General features: G+C 35.0%; 4 protein-coding genes across 7 annotated transcripts; 2 read left to right on the forward strand and 2 right to left on the reverse strand.

The window, feature by feature from the left end:
- The first annotated feature begins 436 nt into the window (after window positions 1–436).
- LOC104752789 (uncharacterized) lies at window positions 437–4,501 on the forward strand. 4 transcript variants are annotated; one of them, XM_010475027.3, is made up of 17 exons: window positions 437–976; window positions 1,545–1,680; window positions 1,775–1,861; window positions 1,967–2,068; window positions 2,162–2,197; window positions 2,296–2,406; window positions 2,502–2,585; window positions 2,675–2,793; window positions 2,901–3,002; window positions 3,092–3,208; window positions 3,301–3,366; window positions 3,455–3,521; window positions 3,616–3,669; window positions 3,790–3,885; window positions 3,964–3,990; window positions 4,080–4,115; window positions 4,193–4,501. In XM_010475027.3, the coding sequence occupies exons 3-17, from the start codon at window positions 1,790–1,792 to the stop codon at window positions 4,379–4,381; spliced, it is 1,278 nt and encodes a 425-aa protein (XP_010473329.2). In that variant the 5' UTR covers window positions 437–976; window positions 1,545–1,680; window positions 1,775–1,789; the 3' UTR covers window positions 4,382–4,501. The 4 variants fall into 4 exon arrangements, with proteins under 4 accessions (XP_010473329.2, XP_010473330.2, XP_019093027.2 ...); XM_010475028.3 differs by having other exon boundaries at window positions 643–1,364; XM_019237482.2 differs by lacking the exon at window positions 437–976 and adding an exon at window positions 1,194–1,368.
- Window positions 4,502–4,969: 468 nt separating this feature from the next.
- Window positions 4,970–8,212, forward strand: LOC104752791 (secretory carrier-associated membrane protein 3). The gene is made up of 12 exons (XM_010475031.3): window positions 4,970–5,460; window positions 5,803–5,925; window positions 6,028–6,090; window positions 6,384–6,417; window positions 6,557–6,679; window positions 6,836–6,898; window positions 6,999–7,092; window positions 7,187–7,232; window positions 7,322–7,389; window positions 7,598–7,646; window positions 7,756–7,821; window positions 7,940–8,212. Exons 1-12 carry the CDS (start codon window positions 5,401–5,403, stop codon window positions 8,024–8,026), a joined length of 876 nt encoding a protein of 291 aa, XP_010473333.2. The 5' UTR covers window positions 4,970–5,400; the 3' UTR covers window positions 8,027–8,212.
- A 218-nt stretch (window positions 8,213–8,430) lies between these two features.
- LOC104752792 (uncharacterized) lies at window positions 8,431–9,166 on the reverse strand. The gene has a single exon (XM_010475033.2). The coding sequence runs from the start codon at window positions 9,042–9,044 to the stop codon at window positions 8,568–8,570; it is 477 nt and encodes a 158-aa protein (XP_010473335.2). The 5' UTR covers window positions 9,045–9,166; the 3' UTR covers window positions 8,431–8,567.
- A 3,852-nt stretch (window positions 9,167–13,018) lies between these two features.
- Window positions 13,019–14,722, reverse strand: LOC104752793 (uncharacterized). The gene is made up of 2 exons (XM_010475034.3): window positions 13,799–14,722; window positions 13,019–13,603 (listed from the first exon to the last, which is right to left on the reverse strand). Exons 1-2 carry the CDS (start codon window positions 14,490–14,492, stop codon window positions 13,236–13,238), a joined length of 1,062 nt encoding a protein of 353 aa, XP_010473336.2. The 5' UTR covers window positions 14,493–14,722; the 3' UTR covers window positions 13,019–13,235.
- Window positions 14,723–15,520: the final 798 nt, after the last annotated feature.

The raw sequence follows: 15,520 nt of genomic DNA on the forward strand, positions 1-15,520 counted from the left end.
ATATTTGTGATTGATTTGTTTTAAAAATAGTTAATAGATATCCTTAAGCTCTAAGCTTCTCCAAGATAATTTACAACTAATTTTGGATAAAATGTAATTTAGTGAATCCTAATAGTTATTACTTATTCGATGTGCTCATTTATTCGTTAGGAAGAACTATCTTGATTCAAACGAATAATTTCAATTAATCTTACCAGAAATGGTCAGATCTGATACATATATAGAGAATCAGGTGATCATAGCATGGATGTAAACTAAGTTCCATCGACCATCGGTGTATTTAATCAATTTAATATAATAAGGCCAAGGACGGTGTAATCCGGTTTAGGATTTAGCATCTCTGAGTTAACAAACTTTGGACAAACGTGAAAAAACAAAAGCCAATCGGAATGGAGCTAGCCTATAAGTAATAAGTCATGTTCTAGTTGAACAACCCGAGGAAGTAGAAAACTTTATTGGTTGGCTTTGGATTTGGAGTTGCTTTAGTTGCAAACCACAAACACACACTCACACACTTGTGTTCTGTTTCTTATTGAAAGTTGTTGTAAACTAATAATTGAGGATAAATCGCAAAACATGGAAAATACATTTATTTCGTTATAAATAATAAAAATATTATTCCTCTAATTCTCGTATTTGGTCGCAGAATCCAACTTAATTAAAAAAAATTAAATTAAATTATTATTTTTTAGGAAGAGAGAGAGAGAGATGGATTCAGCAGATGACACGAATCACTCCACCATAGCTTTTTTTTTTGTTTTTTTTTCCGATTCCGCGTAGTAGTAGAGAACATTGTTGTTGGGTTTGGTTTCGATCGATTTCTAGAAACTGGTTTTGGTAAAAAAATCTCAGCTTTTAAAGTGAACACACTTTACTCTCTCTCTCTAAACGTATCTTCTTGGTTTCCATTTACCAACTGGGTTTGCTTCATTACAGTGACTTCAAGTTTCAGATTACTTCTCTTTAAGCTTTTAAGGTTTGTGTTTTTTTTTTCTCTCTTCTTTACTCTGTTTCTTTGTTGTGTTGTCTCATGGCTTAATTAAAAGATCCCATCTTTGAAAGTTATTACACCGCCATTTTAAATTGTTGAACAGTTCGTGTGACCAGATTTCTTCCTAAATATAACCTTATTAATTTGGTAATTAATGTGTAACCAAATCTAACTTTTTTTCTTCTTTCTCTTTTTTAATTTCATATCATTACTAAGTATTTACTTTCCCTAGATCTGGAGAAGCAAAAACAAAAATCCAAGAAAATTTATAATTCCAATTTTAAAAACGCTTTGTCTTTTTATTAATACGAATCCTTCCTTAGCCGTTTCGCTTTCACAGTGGCCCAGATTGTGTTCGTCTGTATCTGGGAGTGTGAGTATGTATACTCTGAAAGGAGCCATCTTTGTGTGTTTCTTTCAAGCTTTTTTATTATCTTCTTTATAATCTATCATTGTTCCGGAGAAAAATATCTCCTTTTTTTTGGTATTAGATTATAAAGTTTCGATTTTTATTTTGCTATATGGACGTCTGATTCTTGTGTTTCTCGTGTAGATTTCTCAGAAAGAGACATTCTTGCATGTGCGTAGATCAGGTTTATATAGAGAAACTGAGGTTTTGGTGAAGGTTTGAATTGGTTTGTTTGATTCTCTGTTCTTGTGAAGGGAAGAACACAAAGACGGTGGCTTTGGTGAGTTTTTGTGACTGCTTAAAGATTTCGAATTTTCTTTTCTTTTTATCTGGAGATTGATGAATTTGTGTTTGGATTTTAATGCTTTTGGTAGCTCGGTAAATAGATTATGGAACATGGTTTACCGTCTATTAAATCATGGAAGTCACTTGTTAAGAGAAGAAACAATGCTCAAGATGGGGTAAAGCTTTTCTTTTTTTGCTCTATAGATCTTGGTTACTTCACATTGTGATACCCCGGTTAGTGAGGCTTTTGATTTTGATGTGGGAATGGTGGAAATTTGCAGGGTAAATCATCGTGGAAGATGAAGCCGGTTATGGCACTCATGTGTACAGTACTTTTGATCTTTTGGTATAAGACCACTAATATCCAATATGAACAGACAGAGGTATTGTGGAAGAGCTCGTTTTGATTTCTTTCAAAAAAGGAGTTTTTAATGTTTTGATATATAACTCTTTTGTTTGGTATATGCTTTACTTAGATAGAAGAAACAGATTATCCATTTGAGATGGCTAAGGTAAGATTTTGAATCTCTTTGTTTTCTAATGTTTGATGCATTTTGCTGGTCTAAAGTTGATGTGTGGGTTTCTTATTCCGTGATGCGATCTTGTTCAGGAATCTGAACCGGTCAGTGAAAAGTTGAAAGGCTTGCCTTTTGGTATCATGCAACCTAGATCAGATTTGGAGTTAAAGCCACTTTGGTCAAGTAGTAGTTTGAGGTCAAAGGTTAGATTTTTCTGTAAGGTTAAATTTTGATAGAGGAATCAAGTATATTTGCTGCTAGAGGAGTTTTCTGATCTCTGTTGTTGTCTTACAAATAGAGCGGCGAATTGACCAACCGTAACTTGTTGGCAATGCCAGTAGGACTTAAGCAAAAGGATAATGTTGACGCTGTTGTAAAGAAGGTAAGCATGCTTTGTCTATATATGTCAGTGTATAAACAAGGCAGGTTATGCGAGTATCTGTTCTAATGTTATTAGTTTGTTGTATTCAGTTCCTACCGGCAAATTTCACTGTAATTCTATTTCATTATGACGGAAACATGGATCAATGGTGGGATCTAGAGTGGAGCTCAAAAGCCATACACATAGTTGCACATAACCAGACAAAATGGTATAACATGTATCTGATATAAAATTTATTAAGATTTGACTATATAGTCATAGTTTGTATAAGCTTTCTAAACAATGGTTTTGTTTAAAAACTTTGATCTTACTCAGGTGGTTCGCAAAACGATTTCTCCATCCTGATATCGTCTCCACTTATGATTATGTTTTTCTTTGGGACGAAGATCTTGGAGTGGAGAACTTCAACCCACAAAGGTTTATTTTCATTTTCCCCTTCACTTGTAAAGTTACAACCCATAATGGTATAATATTTGAGTGCCTTTCCTAAACAAGTCTCTCTGCAGGTACCTGAGGATAGTTAAATCAGCGGGGCTGGAGATATCTCAACCGGCCTTGCACCCAAATTCAACTGAAGTTCACCATAGACTTACAGTCCGGTCTAGAACCAAAACATTTCATAGGTGAGCTCCTGTGAACCATTTGTTTAAGGACTTCTTCTCTTGAAAATATGTGTTTTCTAGTACTTACTATTTAATGGTTACAAAAACCGCAGACGAGTTTACGACAGTAGGGGCAATATGAAGTGCTCAAATGCTAGCGAAGGGCCTCCCTGCACCGGGTAAAATTTCTTAAGTAACATAACAATATAAGACTTCTCTATATACCAAGACACAGACACTAATGTCATTGTTTCTCTCTTTTTCCAGATTTGTTGAAGGAATGGCTCCAGTGTTTTCAAGATCCGCCTGGTTTTGCACTTGGAATCTAATACAAGTAATTTTACAAGATGAACATTCATACACAAGATAATCTGTTTACTTATAATGAAATTGCATTCAACTTCTTGTTGATTATTTGCGGTTTGCAGAATGATCTGGTTCATGGGTGGGGAATGGATATGAAACTTGGGTACTGTGCTCAGGTAAAGTCCCCATTTCTTGTTTTCTTCCTCTTTAAGACCTCACAACAGCGCTAGCATTCATTATTAGCAGTGCGACCTGATTGCATTCTCTAGATGAATCGGTTTTAAATGTTGTTATAGGGTGACCGTAGCAAGAGAGTAGGCATTGTCGATAGCGAATATATCTTTCATCAAGGCATTCAAACACTAGGTGGAAGTGGTGATCCTGATAAGAAGGTCAAATACTCTACTTCCCCCTCCATATTTCTCCTTGTAAAATACCAAATACTGAATAATCTCTCTTCCTAATTACAGAACTCAGCTCGCAGCGGAGTGACTCGGGTAAGCACTATCTTTAACATTCAGTTCCTCATTTCTTGACTGTAAGATAAACAGAAAATTTCACAACTTTGGTCACCTTTTGTAAACAGAAACGAGGTTCTCCGACTTTTGATTCAAGAACAGAGGTGAGTTTATTTCCCGATGACGAGACTGCTTTGTCCGTAGAGCCAGGAGTGTAATTTGTGTGTGTTTTCTTGAACAGATACGGAGACAATCAACATGGGAGCTTCGAACTTTCAAAGAACGGTGGAACCAAGCGGTTGCAGAAGACAAAAACTGGGTGGACCGGTCTTCATCGACTCGGAATCGAAATGGTAACAACCGGAGATTAAAAAGAAGTAGTGTCATTCCAAGTTTAGTGCAGAGGAAAGCTGAAGAGACTACAACATAAAAAAGAAAAAAAACACATACAGTTTCTACTCAGATTAAATATAGAAAAGTTTTTGTTTTTTTTTTTGGCTCTCATTGTTATATATAAGTGATAAGTCAATAGTTTGATCATTTTATTCTCTTTGATTAGTGTAGTTCTTCATGGTCTGCTTCTTTAGATGTGGTTTGGTCTCTCTCCATCTTTGATTAATTCCAATTATTTTAGCATGTTTTCTTGGAAAAAAGTCGGTTTAAAAAAAAAAACACTAAAGGTTCTCTCCATCATTTTCATATTGGAAAAAAAACATATATAAGGCAAAGACAGCAAAATTTAAAGGTTTTGTAATAATTCTTATTAAAAATTGAACTGTGTTTTCTATATTTCTCTATTAATTAAAAGACAACTAATATCGATTTTCTTAAAAAAAAAAACATTTTGTGATGGACTTTTCAAACGTTCGTAGAAGCAGACAAGATCATTGACCCGAAGAAGGACAATTTCAATTCTTCCTATGTACTCATTAGAAAATTCAAATTATTTGAAACTTGAGTCGTTGAATAATTTCTTTTTTTAATATATATATAAAAGGCTAATACTTAATGTTTGCTTACGTTTCTGATTGACATTAATTAATAAAATAAATTAATTTACAACTAATAAAATAAATAAATTTTACAACTAATAAAATAAATTAGTTTTACAACTAATAGAATATGGAAATATTAAGTGTAAAGTATTTTAAAAAAGAATAAGTGTAAAGTACTAAGGAAGATTAAAAAATAAAATCAGATCAGATTACAGATGATTAACATTTAACAATATAAACACAAAATATATTATTTACTAATTTAATAAGACACGCTTTTGTGTAATTAATAAATGTCTGCTTATAAGCTTTGTCTTCAACGTTCGTCTATCCTCGGTCCGTGCTCAAGATCTTAGATCGATTTCTAAAGTCTTTTTCTTCTTCTTCGTCTTCTTCTTCAGATATCTATCTATCTAGCACGTTGAATCGTCTGAAGATTTAATCTTCCATAGCCATGGCTAATCGTTATGATCCAAACCCTTTCGCTGAAGAAGAAGAAGTCAATCCTTTCGCTGTAAGCTTTTTTTGACTTTTGAGTTTTTAACTCATCAAAACTATAACTTGAATCGCTCTTCAATCTATGGGGTTTTCGGATTTGAATCTTGTAAAAAAATCATTAGGTTTTTTTACTTAGGGTTTAAGTTTCTGCTGTTGATTTGATAGAATCTGGAACTGGGTTCAAAGAAATTGAGGTTTTTAAGAGATTTTGTAATGAAAGATTTGATAAAGTTTCTACCTTTGTATCGAAATCTATACGTTTTTGGTAGATTGATTAATCAAGTGTTGTTCTTGAGGTTTGTTATGCTTTTCTCTGAACTGATTTGTGATGCTTGTGAATCCAATTATGTTGTTTTAGAATCCTAAAGGTGTTCCGCCTGCATCGAATTCGAGACTTTCGCCTTTGCCTCCGGAGCCTGTTGGTTTCGATTATGGTCGTACAGTAGACATTCCTCTTGACAGACCTGGTGGTGGTACACAGGTTGGTTACAGATTTTTATTATATGTGTTTTTTTTGGTGATTAGGTGGTGGATCTAGGAGTTAGTAGTGTGATTAACGTTTTGTGACTTGTTGGGAATCCAGGATTTGAAGAAGAAAGAGAAAGAACTTCAAGCCAAAGAAGCTGAGCTAAGAAGACGGGAGCAGGTATATTGACTGCTATCTTTAGTTAAAAGATAAAGCATTGACTTATCCACTATAAGCCTTCTCCTTCATTTGATCTTTTTGTGGTTTTGTTAAAGCTCTATGAGTTAAGAGGACTGGAGAGTTTGACTCTTGTTTTAAAGAATTGTAGTCTTCAGATAGCTCTTTGCAATGGTTTCGATGTGCGCAGACATGATTGCTTCCTTGTTTACATTTTCAAACCTTTTGAAATTTGCATTACCTAGAAACGGTGTTGTTGTTATTCATTTGAATGTTTTATTTTCGGTTCTATGTAGGATCTCAAACGGAAAGAAGATGCTGCTGCACGAGGTACTACAAGATACTCTTTTCAAGCCTTTCTTTGTTTCCTAGCTGTGTCCTTGATGATTTGAACTTGTTGTTAACTGTTTTAACTTAGATATGTTTTTTCTCTATCGAAGTCATTAATTTTGTGGTTCTCTCTATGCAGCTGGAATTGTTATCGAAGTGAAAAACTGGCCGCCTTTCTTCCCTATTATACACCATGACATTGCAAATGAAATTCCAGTTCATCTCCAAAGACTACAATATGTTACTTTTGCAACGTATTTGGGTACATCTTTTTTTTTTCCTAAGTTAACAATTTCCATTTGATGCAATTACTTACTCTTTCCTGCATTTGTATTCAAATCTAAGGGCTCAAATTTGTTTCTATACTCGTTACTTCTTTATTCATTTATTTGACACACATGTAATTCATGTTTGGCAGGTTTGGTTCTTTGTCTTTTCTGGAATATCATTGCCGTTACTACAGCTTGGATCAAAGGAGAAGGTTTGTTTTTAAGTCTATTTCAAAGTTTGCTCGTTCTCCTCTAGGATTTCTTAACTGATATGTCTTGGTTTTAACAAGAGTTTGGTTTTATGTATTGCAGGAGTGACGATATGGCTTCTTGCTGTAATTTACTTCATAGCGGGTGTCCCAGGAGGCTATGTGTTATGGTATCGGCCACTCTACCGTGCCTTCAGGTTCTTACTTGGATTCTTCTACTTTCAAAGTCTGGATTTGTTGTTCAGAATATTATATTACTGAGTTTATCACGTTTCTGTTGAATGTTTGCAGAACTGATAGTGCATTGAGCTTTGGATGGTTTTTCTTGTTCTACATGGTGAGCGATGAATATAACTTCTATGGTTTTTTTCTTACATTTATGCTTGATATAAAAAAATTAGTTCTGACACCTTGTTCTTGCTGCAGCTCCACATTGCTTTCTGCGTCTTTGCTGCTGTTGCTCCACCTGTCGTCTTCAAAGGAAAATCTCTTGCGTAAGTTTCTTTTTTACAGAACTCTCTTAACGATTGAAGATTGATCTTGTCACTGTGTTTGGTAATCTTTATGTTCGAAATCTTGATAACCATTCTGGTACCTGTTACTGGCATACTCCACTAAATAATAGCTGCATAAGTAGTTGTTATCATTGTTTGGAAAATTCTCTAACTTTATTTTATAATCGATTTTTCTTTCTTGTAACAGTGGGATCTTACCTGCAATAGATGTCTTAAGCGGTCAAGCAATTGTTGGGGTAAGCTCTCTGATGATCTTCAAGGATCTTAAAAACAGTTCTAAGATCAAAAGCCTGAAACATGATCTGATCATATGGATAAATAATCTGACTTGTGTTCTATTTACAGATATTCTACTTCATTGGATTTGGATTTTTCTGTCTCGAATCAGTGGTTAGCATATGGGTTATTCAGGTCTACTTTCTACTCTCATCAGTCTAGTATTAATATTAGTCTTTGAACATGGTTTTATACATCTGTAATCGTTTTCTTAACATTTTGATTTTGTGATGGATTCGTTTTGTTTGAGCAGCAAGTATACATGTACTTCCGAGGCAGCGGGAAACAAGATCAAATGAGACGGGAAGCGGCAAGAGGAGCTTTGAGAGCCGCTGTTTGAGAGCTCTCCTTGTAAAATTATTGGTTGTGTACCTAATCTTCACCGTTACTTTCATTTTTCAGATTCTGCCTTTCTCTCTCTCTCCCTCTCTGCTGTAAACCAAAAAAAAAAAAGATTCAATTTTTCCTTGTACCTTTATCTCATGTAAATTTGTTTGTTCAAAAGTGAGAGTTCAGATTCATACCATTTTGGGATTATTAGTCTTTATGAGAACCCGTCTTTATGTGTTGCGTTTGTGTTTCTATATCACATTATTGGCTAGTGGCTATTTAACATTTCTATAATCTTGGATTAGTTTTTTACATGTCATAGAGATTAGTCTGAAAATAAAGTTTTGTATCCACTGATGTTTACTACAGAGTCTCTACAGTTAAAATAGTTTCTGTCTTTCTGAGCAAGGAACATTTTTGGTTAAAGTAACCAACCATATGATATATCATTTATTGTAAGATAAATCAAAACACACCAAATCAAGTAAGATTGAAAAGACTATATAAGAATATATTTATATAAATAAACATTTACCACGACATTCACATTTTCAACAATAAGCCACACACTTCTTCTTACAATCAATGGTGCAACCACCGCCTCCACCACCTCCACCGTATCCTTTGCCAGAACGGCTAAAAGACTTGAAACACTTCGCGGGACAAGTCAGCTTCTTCATGTGACAGTGACCTTTCTCTTTACACACCACCGTTGGTCTCACCACACCACCTTTGCTATATCCGCCACTAGGTCCGCCGTAACCACCGCCGTATCCTCCACCAATGTTTCCCCAATCTTTGCCACTGAAACCCGGTAAACCAAAACCGGTTCCTGGTTCGGTTCCAGGTCCAAAGTATCCCCCAGATGATCCATAGCCCTTGTCATTCTTGTTATTATTACCTTTGGAGTTTTTCTTGAGCTGATCCGAGTAGGATCCTGTTGATGATTCGGGTCGAGTGGGGCGTGAGTGGGAGAGTGTAAGTGTGAGAAGCAAAATCAGGAAGAGGAGACTGAGTTTTGTAATCATTCTTTTGTGTAGGAGTTGGATTTGGTTTTCTTGATTCAGTGGTTCGTGAAGAAAAGAGAAGTGTTTATTTATAGAGAAAAAGGTTTTATATGTTTCGTTATATGTAAAGGATTATCTAGTTGTTAAGGGAATTATATAGCTACAAAGTGCATTTGATTGGTTTGGAGGAGGAGTTGGGTGATAGTTGAAATAAAGTCAGCATTATATGAATAGACGAACTTGACTTTTTGCAACTCGAGTTTATGGTTTGGTTTTTAATTGGTTTTGTAGAATTCTTTTTTTATTAGTTTGGTATAGGTTTATGGTTTTATTGGTTCAGTGGACATTAATTCTATGATTGGTAGCCCTAGCAAAAGGAATAGAATTTACAAAAAAAAACAAAATAGAAAACAAAAATCTCGATGAACAAGCTAGATATTCTGCTCTAAAATTACAAGATCAAGAAATATATTGAGAGAGAATATGAAGATACATGAATTCATGATACCATTTCAGAATTTAAAGTAACTAATAAGGAAAAATAAATATATACTTGAAAAAGAAAATAAAATAATTTGTTGGATAAAAAAGATAGAAAAAATTTAAAATATATATATATATATATATATATATTAAACAAGGAAAAGGAATAAATGACTCATGTCTCTATCTCAAAAGTCATACTCTCTTAGAAATAACCCGAATCTGGTCGGTCCATTCTCATGATGGTCTTACTGCAATTTGGCAAATACAAACCCAAAAATGACTTTATTGCAGACAACAGATGTGTGTGTCGATAGATAATTCATAATTTTCCCACTTCACGTAGACATAACAGAAAGTGCCATTAAGTTCCTCAACTATCATCTTACTTACTTTTAGAAACAAACTTTGTTTTCTATTTATAAGTATTTGAATTTTCAATCCAACTAATTTTCCAAAGTATTATATAATTATAACCATTTAACTTATGTTAGAGTCATTCCAACTAATTTTCCATATATGAGTAGTTTAGTGGTTGGTGTTCTTGTACATGCATGATACACCACCACTAATTGTCGTATTATCTTTTATCATATATTCATATTGTTTTCGAAATTATAGTTGATGGGAGTTGAATTTTGTTTTCAACGATATAAAAACTTCTTTGGGACCTTTGTTTTGTGTTTTTATTCTATGAAAAGTCTAATTGAGAAAGAAAATCTATTCACAAACAAACCCCACCTGTCTACAAAGTGTATTTGGTTCACCCACCGTATTCCATGAAAATGATTTTTCGTATGCACCTCTAGTATTTTTCTTTAATTTTTGGTCGTTTAAATGCTTGTATATTTTCTAAGAAGACTGTCCAAATTATAAACAAGTTCAAATCTTTGAAAATTCATTGTATATTTATTTTAGAAAAATGTCGAATGGTTGTGACAACAAAAATAACATTATCCTATACATAATTATATCATAGTTTAATTGTTAGAAAGATGTTCTCTATCATAATGCTAGAGGAGATTCACTGAACAAATACATCTCAAATGATAGTTATGATGCTATAATATAATGGAAAAGAATTCATATATTCAAATACATGAGTATACGAGATTTACCTAACTAAAATCAATGTGTATGGGGGTTCATTATATTGCCGGATATATGTATTTGTTAGACTTATCTTTATGCTTTGCAAAGTATTATTAGGATTGATCAATAGCATTGCTTACACAAGTAGTTTATATCATATTAAAGAAAAATATGGTGAATTATTGGATATTCAAATGAAGAGAATAATAAAGATACAAAACAATAAATGGATAACAAGGAGAGGTATAGGATAGCTATTGTATATTTATTGGTTCTTCCATTGTTTCTTCGAAGTCCAAATTAAAGACAATCTCTCGCATCCTCCTCTTCTGAAGTTGAATACCGAAACATGGCTAATACGTGAGACGACAATGTGGTTACACAATCTTTCATCAGATTTAAACATTTTTTCATTGTTTCCTATAAAGCCTATAGATCATGAAAGTTAGTTAGAGACGGAAGTTAGTCGGTATATTAGTTTAGATATGCACGATTGTGACAACTTAGTTTGAAGTTAATGAAATAAAGGGGGAAACGAGCTATTTCCCCCAAGAACTATCATATCTTGCTGGATGGAGCCCAAACTTGAGCCACAATCTATATAGCTATGTAAACTATGACCAATCTCTATGTCCCCTCAAATTAAAAGTTCTACACCTATATCCCCATGAAAAAAAAGTTATATATCTATTTACACCTAGACCTGGTTATGTGACGGTTTACTATTTGCTTAACCGTCTAACAAATAGCCTAAACCAAAATTGACCAGATTAAACCTGATTTCTTGTCAGCCTTGGTCCGGTCTTCTATCGCCTCCTCCTCTTTCGCCGCCCATCGGTGGTTTGATTTCAAATCCAAGAAGAGAAGAAGAAACGTATCAATATTAATCTCCTCCTCCTCCTCCTCCTCAGGAAGATGCTTTGGATAATGAGATTCTCCGGTTTATTCTCCGCCGCTTTGGTCATCATCGTCCTCTCTCCTTCTCTCCAATCTTTTCCTCCAGCTGAAGCCATCAGATCCTCTCATCTCGACGCCTACCTCCGCTTACCAACCTCCAATCCACAGACCCATAGGTTCTCCTTCAGAAAAGCTCCCGTCTTCCGCAATGCCGCCGATTGCCCCGCCGCCGACATCGATTCCGGCGTCTGCAACCCTTCCTTGGTCCACGTCGCCATTACTCTCGATTTCGAGTATCTCCGTGGCTCGGTCGCCGCCGTGCACTCGATCCTGAAACACTCCTCGTGTCCCGATTCCAGACGGCCTTGTCCACTTGATACTCTTTGGGCACCTTATGATTTGTATGGACACTACAACTCACGCTGATGATTGATGATTGATGATCTCTGTTTTACATATTATATAGTCTCTCTCTCTCAGTCTCAGTCTCAGCTGGTAAATTCTCTCATCTCTCTCCTTCATTCACTGGAGAAAAAAAAATTAAATTCTTTCTTCTTTCTCTCCATTTTTTTTTCTTCTGTTAAGATTTTTACAGACTTTTAGAATTTGTTTTCTTCGTCGTCCTCTGTATTCTATGATTGTTCTGTGCATTGAAATAAACAAAAAAAATGAAAAAGAAGAAGATAGGAGATACTGAATTCAGATTTGTTGTACAGACTTTTTTTACCATATGTTTTTATATATATGATTCTGTCATTTTTTTTTTACTTAAAACATTAACTGTCCCATATATATAGTTTATCGTTTGATCCAAATTAGCACAACTGGACCAAGGCTGACAAGAAATCAGGTTTAATCTGGTCAATTTTGGTTTAGGCTATTCGTTAGACGGTTAAGCAAATAGTAAACCGTCACATAACCAGATCTAGGTGTAAATAGATATAGAACTTTTTTTTCATGGGGATATAGGTGTAGAACTTTTAATTTAGGGGAACATAGAGATTGGTCATAGTTTACATAACTATATAGATTGTGGCTCAAGTTCGGGCTCCATCCAGCGAGATATGATAGTTCTCGGAGGGAAATAGCTCGTTTCCCCGAAATAAAGTGTTTACACTTTAACAAGCTCTTCTTCAAAAGTACTAGTAATTTACAAGAAACCTTACCACAATTTACGCGCGTGGTACTGCAATACAAGTACACAACCAATTAAATAATTTAAATCCAAATTGAACTTTTATAAAATTTGTCCAAAGATTTATATTGCCACGTTAAATATAAATTAAAAATGTTCACATGTCTATAAAGAAATAAGAGAAATGACTAATGTTCCCATTCATATGGACAAATTGCGTAGAACAATCATAGCAAAAATAGCAAAACTTGGGTTGGCATGGCTTTGGCATAATACAATAACAACCAAGTATATATATTTTTTCTTGTAAAACCAACACATTAATATTTACAAACCAAATTTACAGCTTAGTAAAATTATACACACATGCACCCCAAAAAGAAAAAGAAAAAAAAACCCTTCAAAGCATTGACTATAAAAAACCTCAAGCTTCACAAATTTAATCAACAAATTTTTTTTCTTTCACTGTAATTTTTTTTTTGACACCTAACTAATCTTCTTTTTCTATTTTTTTTCCTAATTTTACTGTGTATAAAAAAGCCAATAAAAAAATTTAAACGAAGTAAAAAAAAAAGCAGTAAAAAAAGAAGAAGAAAGCTAAACGCCTAAACCCCACGGCTAGTTATCTCTTTGTACTGTCTGAGCGACTCCATTCTCTGCAACTTCATCTCCTCATTAATCTTCTTTATAAACGCTTCCACTCGCCGATTCAACTCGTCCTGACTCAGCGACGGCTCTTTCCTCATCTTCGCCGTCTCTAACGACTGGTAATAATTAGTCCTGTCCCTAAACGTCTCCGATTTCTTATAAACCGGTTTCGCCTCGCCGTCAATACCATCACCGCCGGAATCTTCACGGCCAAACGTATCAGATCTCCTGTATAACTTACTCTTCTCTTCCGTTATCATCTTCCACGTGTTCTCCAACGTCTCGTTCCCCTTCTTCGGCTTCGTCACTCTCAAAGCTCTCCCACCTGAGTTAAACCAACAAAACAAAAAAGATTAATTTACGAATTTACCCTTCGGTCCACCGACGCGTGTTCTAGACGCCAGTTTTGAATTTTCAATCTACCTAACCGTTTTTTTTTTCTGGTTTAACATGACGTCATCATCTTCTTCCTCTGTTTTTTTTTTCTTTTTTTTTTTAAGTGAAAGAATCAAATCAGTACCTTCTTGACTTGCTTTCATCCGATGACCGATCCTTGAAGCAACCGGAGGCTTCTCAATCGTCGGAGGAAGATTCTCCGATTCGATCATCCTCGGCGGAAGACGATTCTGATGAACATTCGGCGGCGGTACGAAATCGGATTCAACGAGATCTGAATTCTCCACCATAATCACACTCTTAAGCTCCTCCTTAATTTCACCCTCCTCCTCCGTCTCCGGCGCAGTCGCATCTGTAATCTCCTCCTCCTTCTCCTCAACCGCCGTAACCGCCTTCAATTCCAGCTCCTCCGCCTCCGGATTCGCCACAACGAAACCGAAATGCGCACCGGTATCCATATCCTTAACCTCCAACACCCGAGGAGAAGCTTGATGTTGAGTCACACTCAGCTCCGCCGTCTGGATCTTATAACCACCACCACCGCCGCCACCGTATACAGCGATCTCATCTTCTTCTTCATGACGGTCATGGTGGCTTCGGTAATACTTAGAAGAAGCAACAATAGTGATGATGATTCCGTTTGTCACGACGTAGAGATACGGCGGTTTCAGCCACGATAACAAGGAGCTCCATAAGATCGGAGCTTGCGACACGGAGAAATCAACAGCTACAGGTACAGAGACTTTAAGTAACATAACAACGGAGGCGACGCCGCTAGAGAGTAGCACCGCCTTGATCGTCAACATCCACGAAACCATCTTTTTCCGATCCGAACTTGAAGCTTTTTAATTACTCTCTCTTTTTAACGATTGTGAGTGGTTCGTATGGGTATGTGTGTACGGTACACGCTTCACCATCATTGTTCTCAATTTATATAGGGAGGGAAGTAGCGTATGATTCGATATCCGCCGTTAGATTTACGCTAACTTAGATGGACGGTTCGGATTTATGGAGAGTGATGGCGGAATGGGTCCGGTTTAATCCACCCGAATTTTTTTAATTTACATTCTCGTCACATAATATCACGATGACCATGGAACTAATTATCTGTTACGTGTAAAAATTTATGTGTGTAATAAATACTTGATGTATCATGTTTAAATTACTCTTTTTTTTTAGGGTTTTAATGTTTGATAAGTTTTGAAAGTTACTGGTGGAATTCATAAGGATATTCTAATTTTCAGTATGAGAATATAAATTATCAAATTAGAAAGGAATGATTGTTTTAAGCTACGAAAGTCAATCAAGAATTCTAGATTACATTTTGTTAATGACATATCTAATTGTTTACAGTACTTTCCACGAACTTGTCCCGATAATCTTACACATCATTTACAATCACATACCATATAATATGTAGATATTTTTAGTTATTTCATGTGACGTGTTTTCGCTTACGTTTTTTGTAATTCACTTCACTAATAAAAATTGTAATATGTCGTCCTTGTGTTGTATGAATGACGTTATAAAAAAATGTCATGGATTTCTTGTTAGTGATGTGAATTACAAAACCTTTCTTTGTAGTTCTGAGTTTTCTATATAAGGTTGTCGAATTATGTTTTTTTTATTATATTTGTTTCCAACATGTAAAATATGATTGTGAACCAATTTGAGTTTTCGATAATCTACTTGCAAGGCTACGTACACCTCTTAAATTCTAGTTTGATAATTATTTATTTATTTTCAATATGGCTGTAGATACTAATAGAAAATAATTTTTTTTTAAAAAAAATCTCCAAGCCTAATCAATCATACCAAAAATACTTTATGTAATATAAGAAAGTAC

The sequence above is a fragment of the Camelina sativa genome, chromosome 16 (genome assembly GCF_030686135.1).
Source record: "Camelina sativa cultivar CO46 ecotype springtype chromosome 16, ASM3068613v1".
Classification (NCBI taxonomy): domain Eukaryota; kingdom Viridiplantae; phylum Streptophyta; class Magnoliopsida; order Brassicales; family Brassicaceae; genus Camelina; species Camelina sativa.

Bases quoted from the DNA above. Each gene is read 5' to 3' on its own strand.
- LOC104752789 (XM_010475027.3), top strand. From the start codon at position 1,790: ATGGAACATGGTTTACCGTCTATTAAATCATGGAAGTCACTTGTTAAG. The intron at 2,586-2,674 runs GTAAGCATGCTT...TGTTGTATTCAG, and splicing joins TTGACGCTGTTGTAAAGAAG to TTCCTACCGGCAAATTTCAC. The intron at 3,522-3,615 runs GTAATTTTACAA...TGCGGTTTGCAG, and splicing joins GCACTTGGAATCTAATACAA to AATGATCTGGTTCATGGGTG.
- LOC104752793 (XM_010475034.3), bottom strand. From the start codon at position 14,492: ATGGTTTCGTGGATGTTGACGATCAAGGCGGTGCTACTCTCTAGCGGC. The intron at 13,604-13,798 runs GTACTGATTTGA...GGTTTAACTCAG, and splicing joins GATGAAAGCAAGTCAAGAAG to GTGGGAGAGCTTTGAGAGTG.
- LOC104752791 (XM_010475031.3), top strand. From the start codon at position 5,401: ATGGCTAATCGTTATGATCCAAACCCTTTCGCTGAAGAAGAAGAAGTC. The intron at 5,461-5,802 runs GTAAGCTTTTTT...ATGTTGTTTTAG, and splicing joins AAGAAGTCAATCCTTTCGCT to AATCCTAAAGGTGTTCCGCC. The intron at 7,647-7,755 runs GTAAGCTCTCTG...TTCTATTTACAG, and splicing joins GCGGTCAAGCAATTGTTGGG to ATATTCTACTTCATTGGATT.
- LOC104752792 (XM_010475033.2), bottom strand. From the start codon at position 9,044: ATGATTACAAAACTCAGTCTCCTCTTCCTGATTTTGCTTCTCACACTT.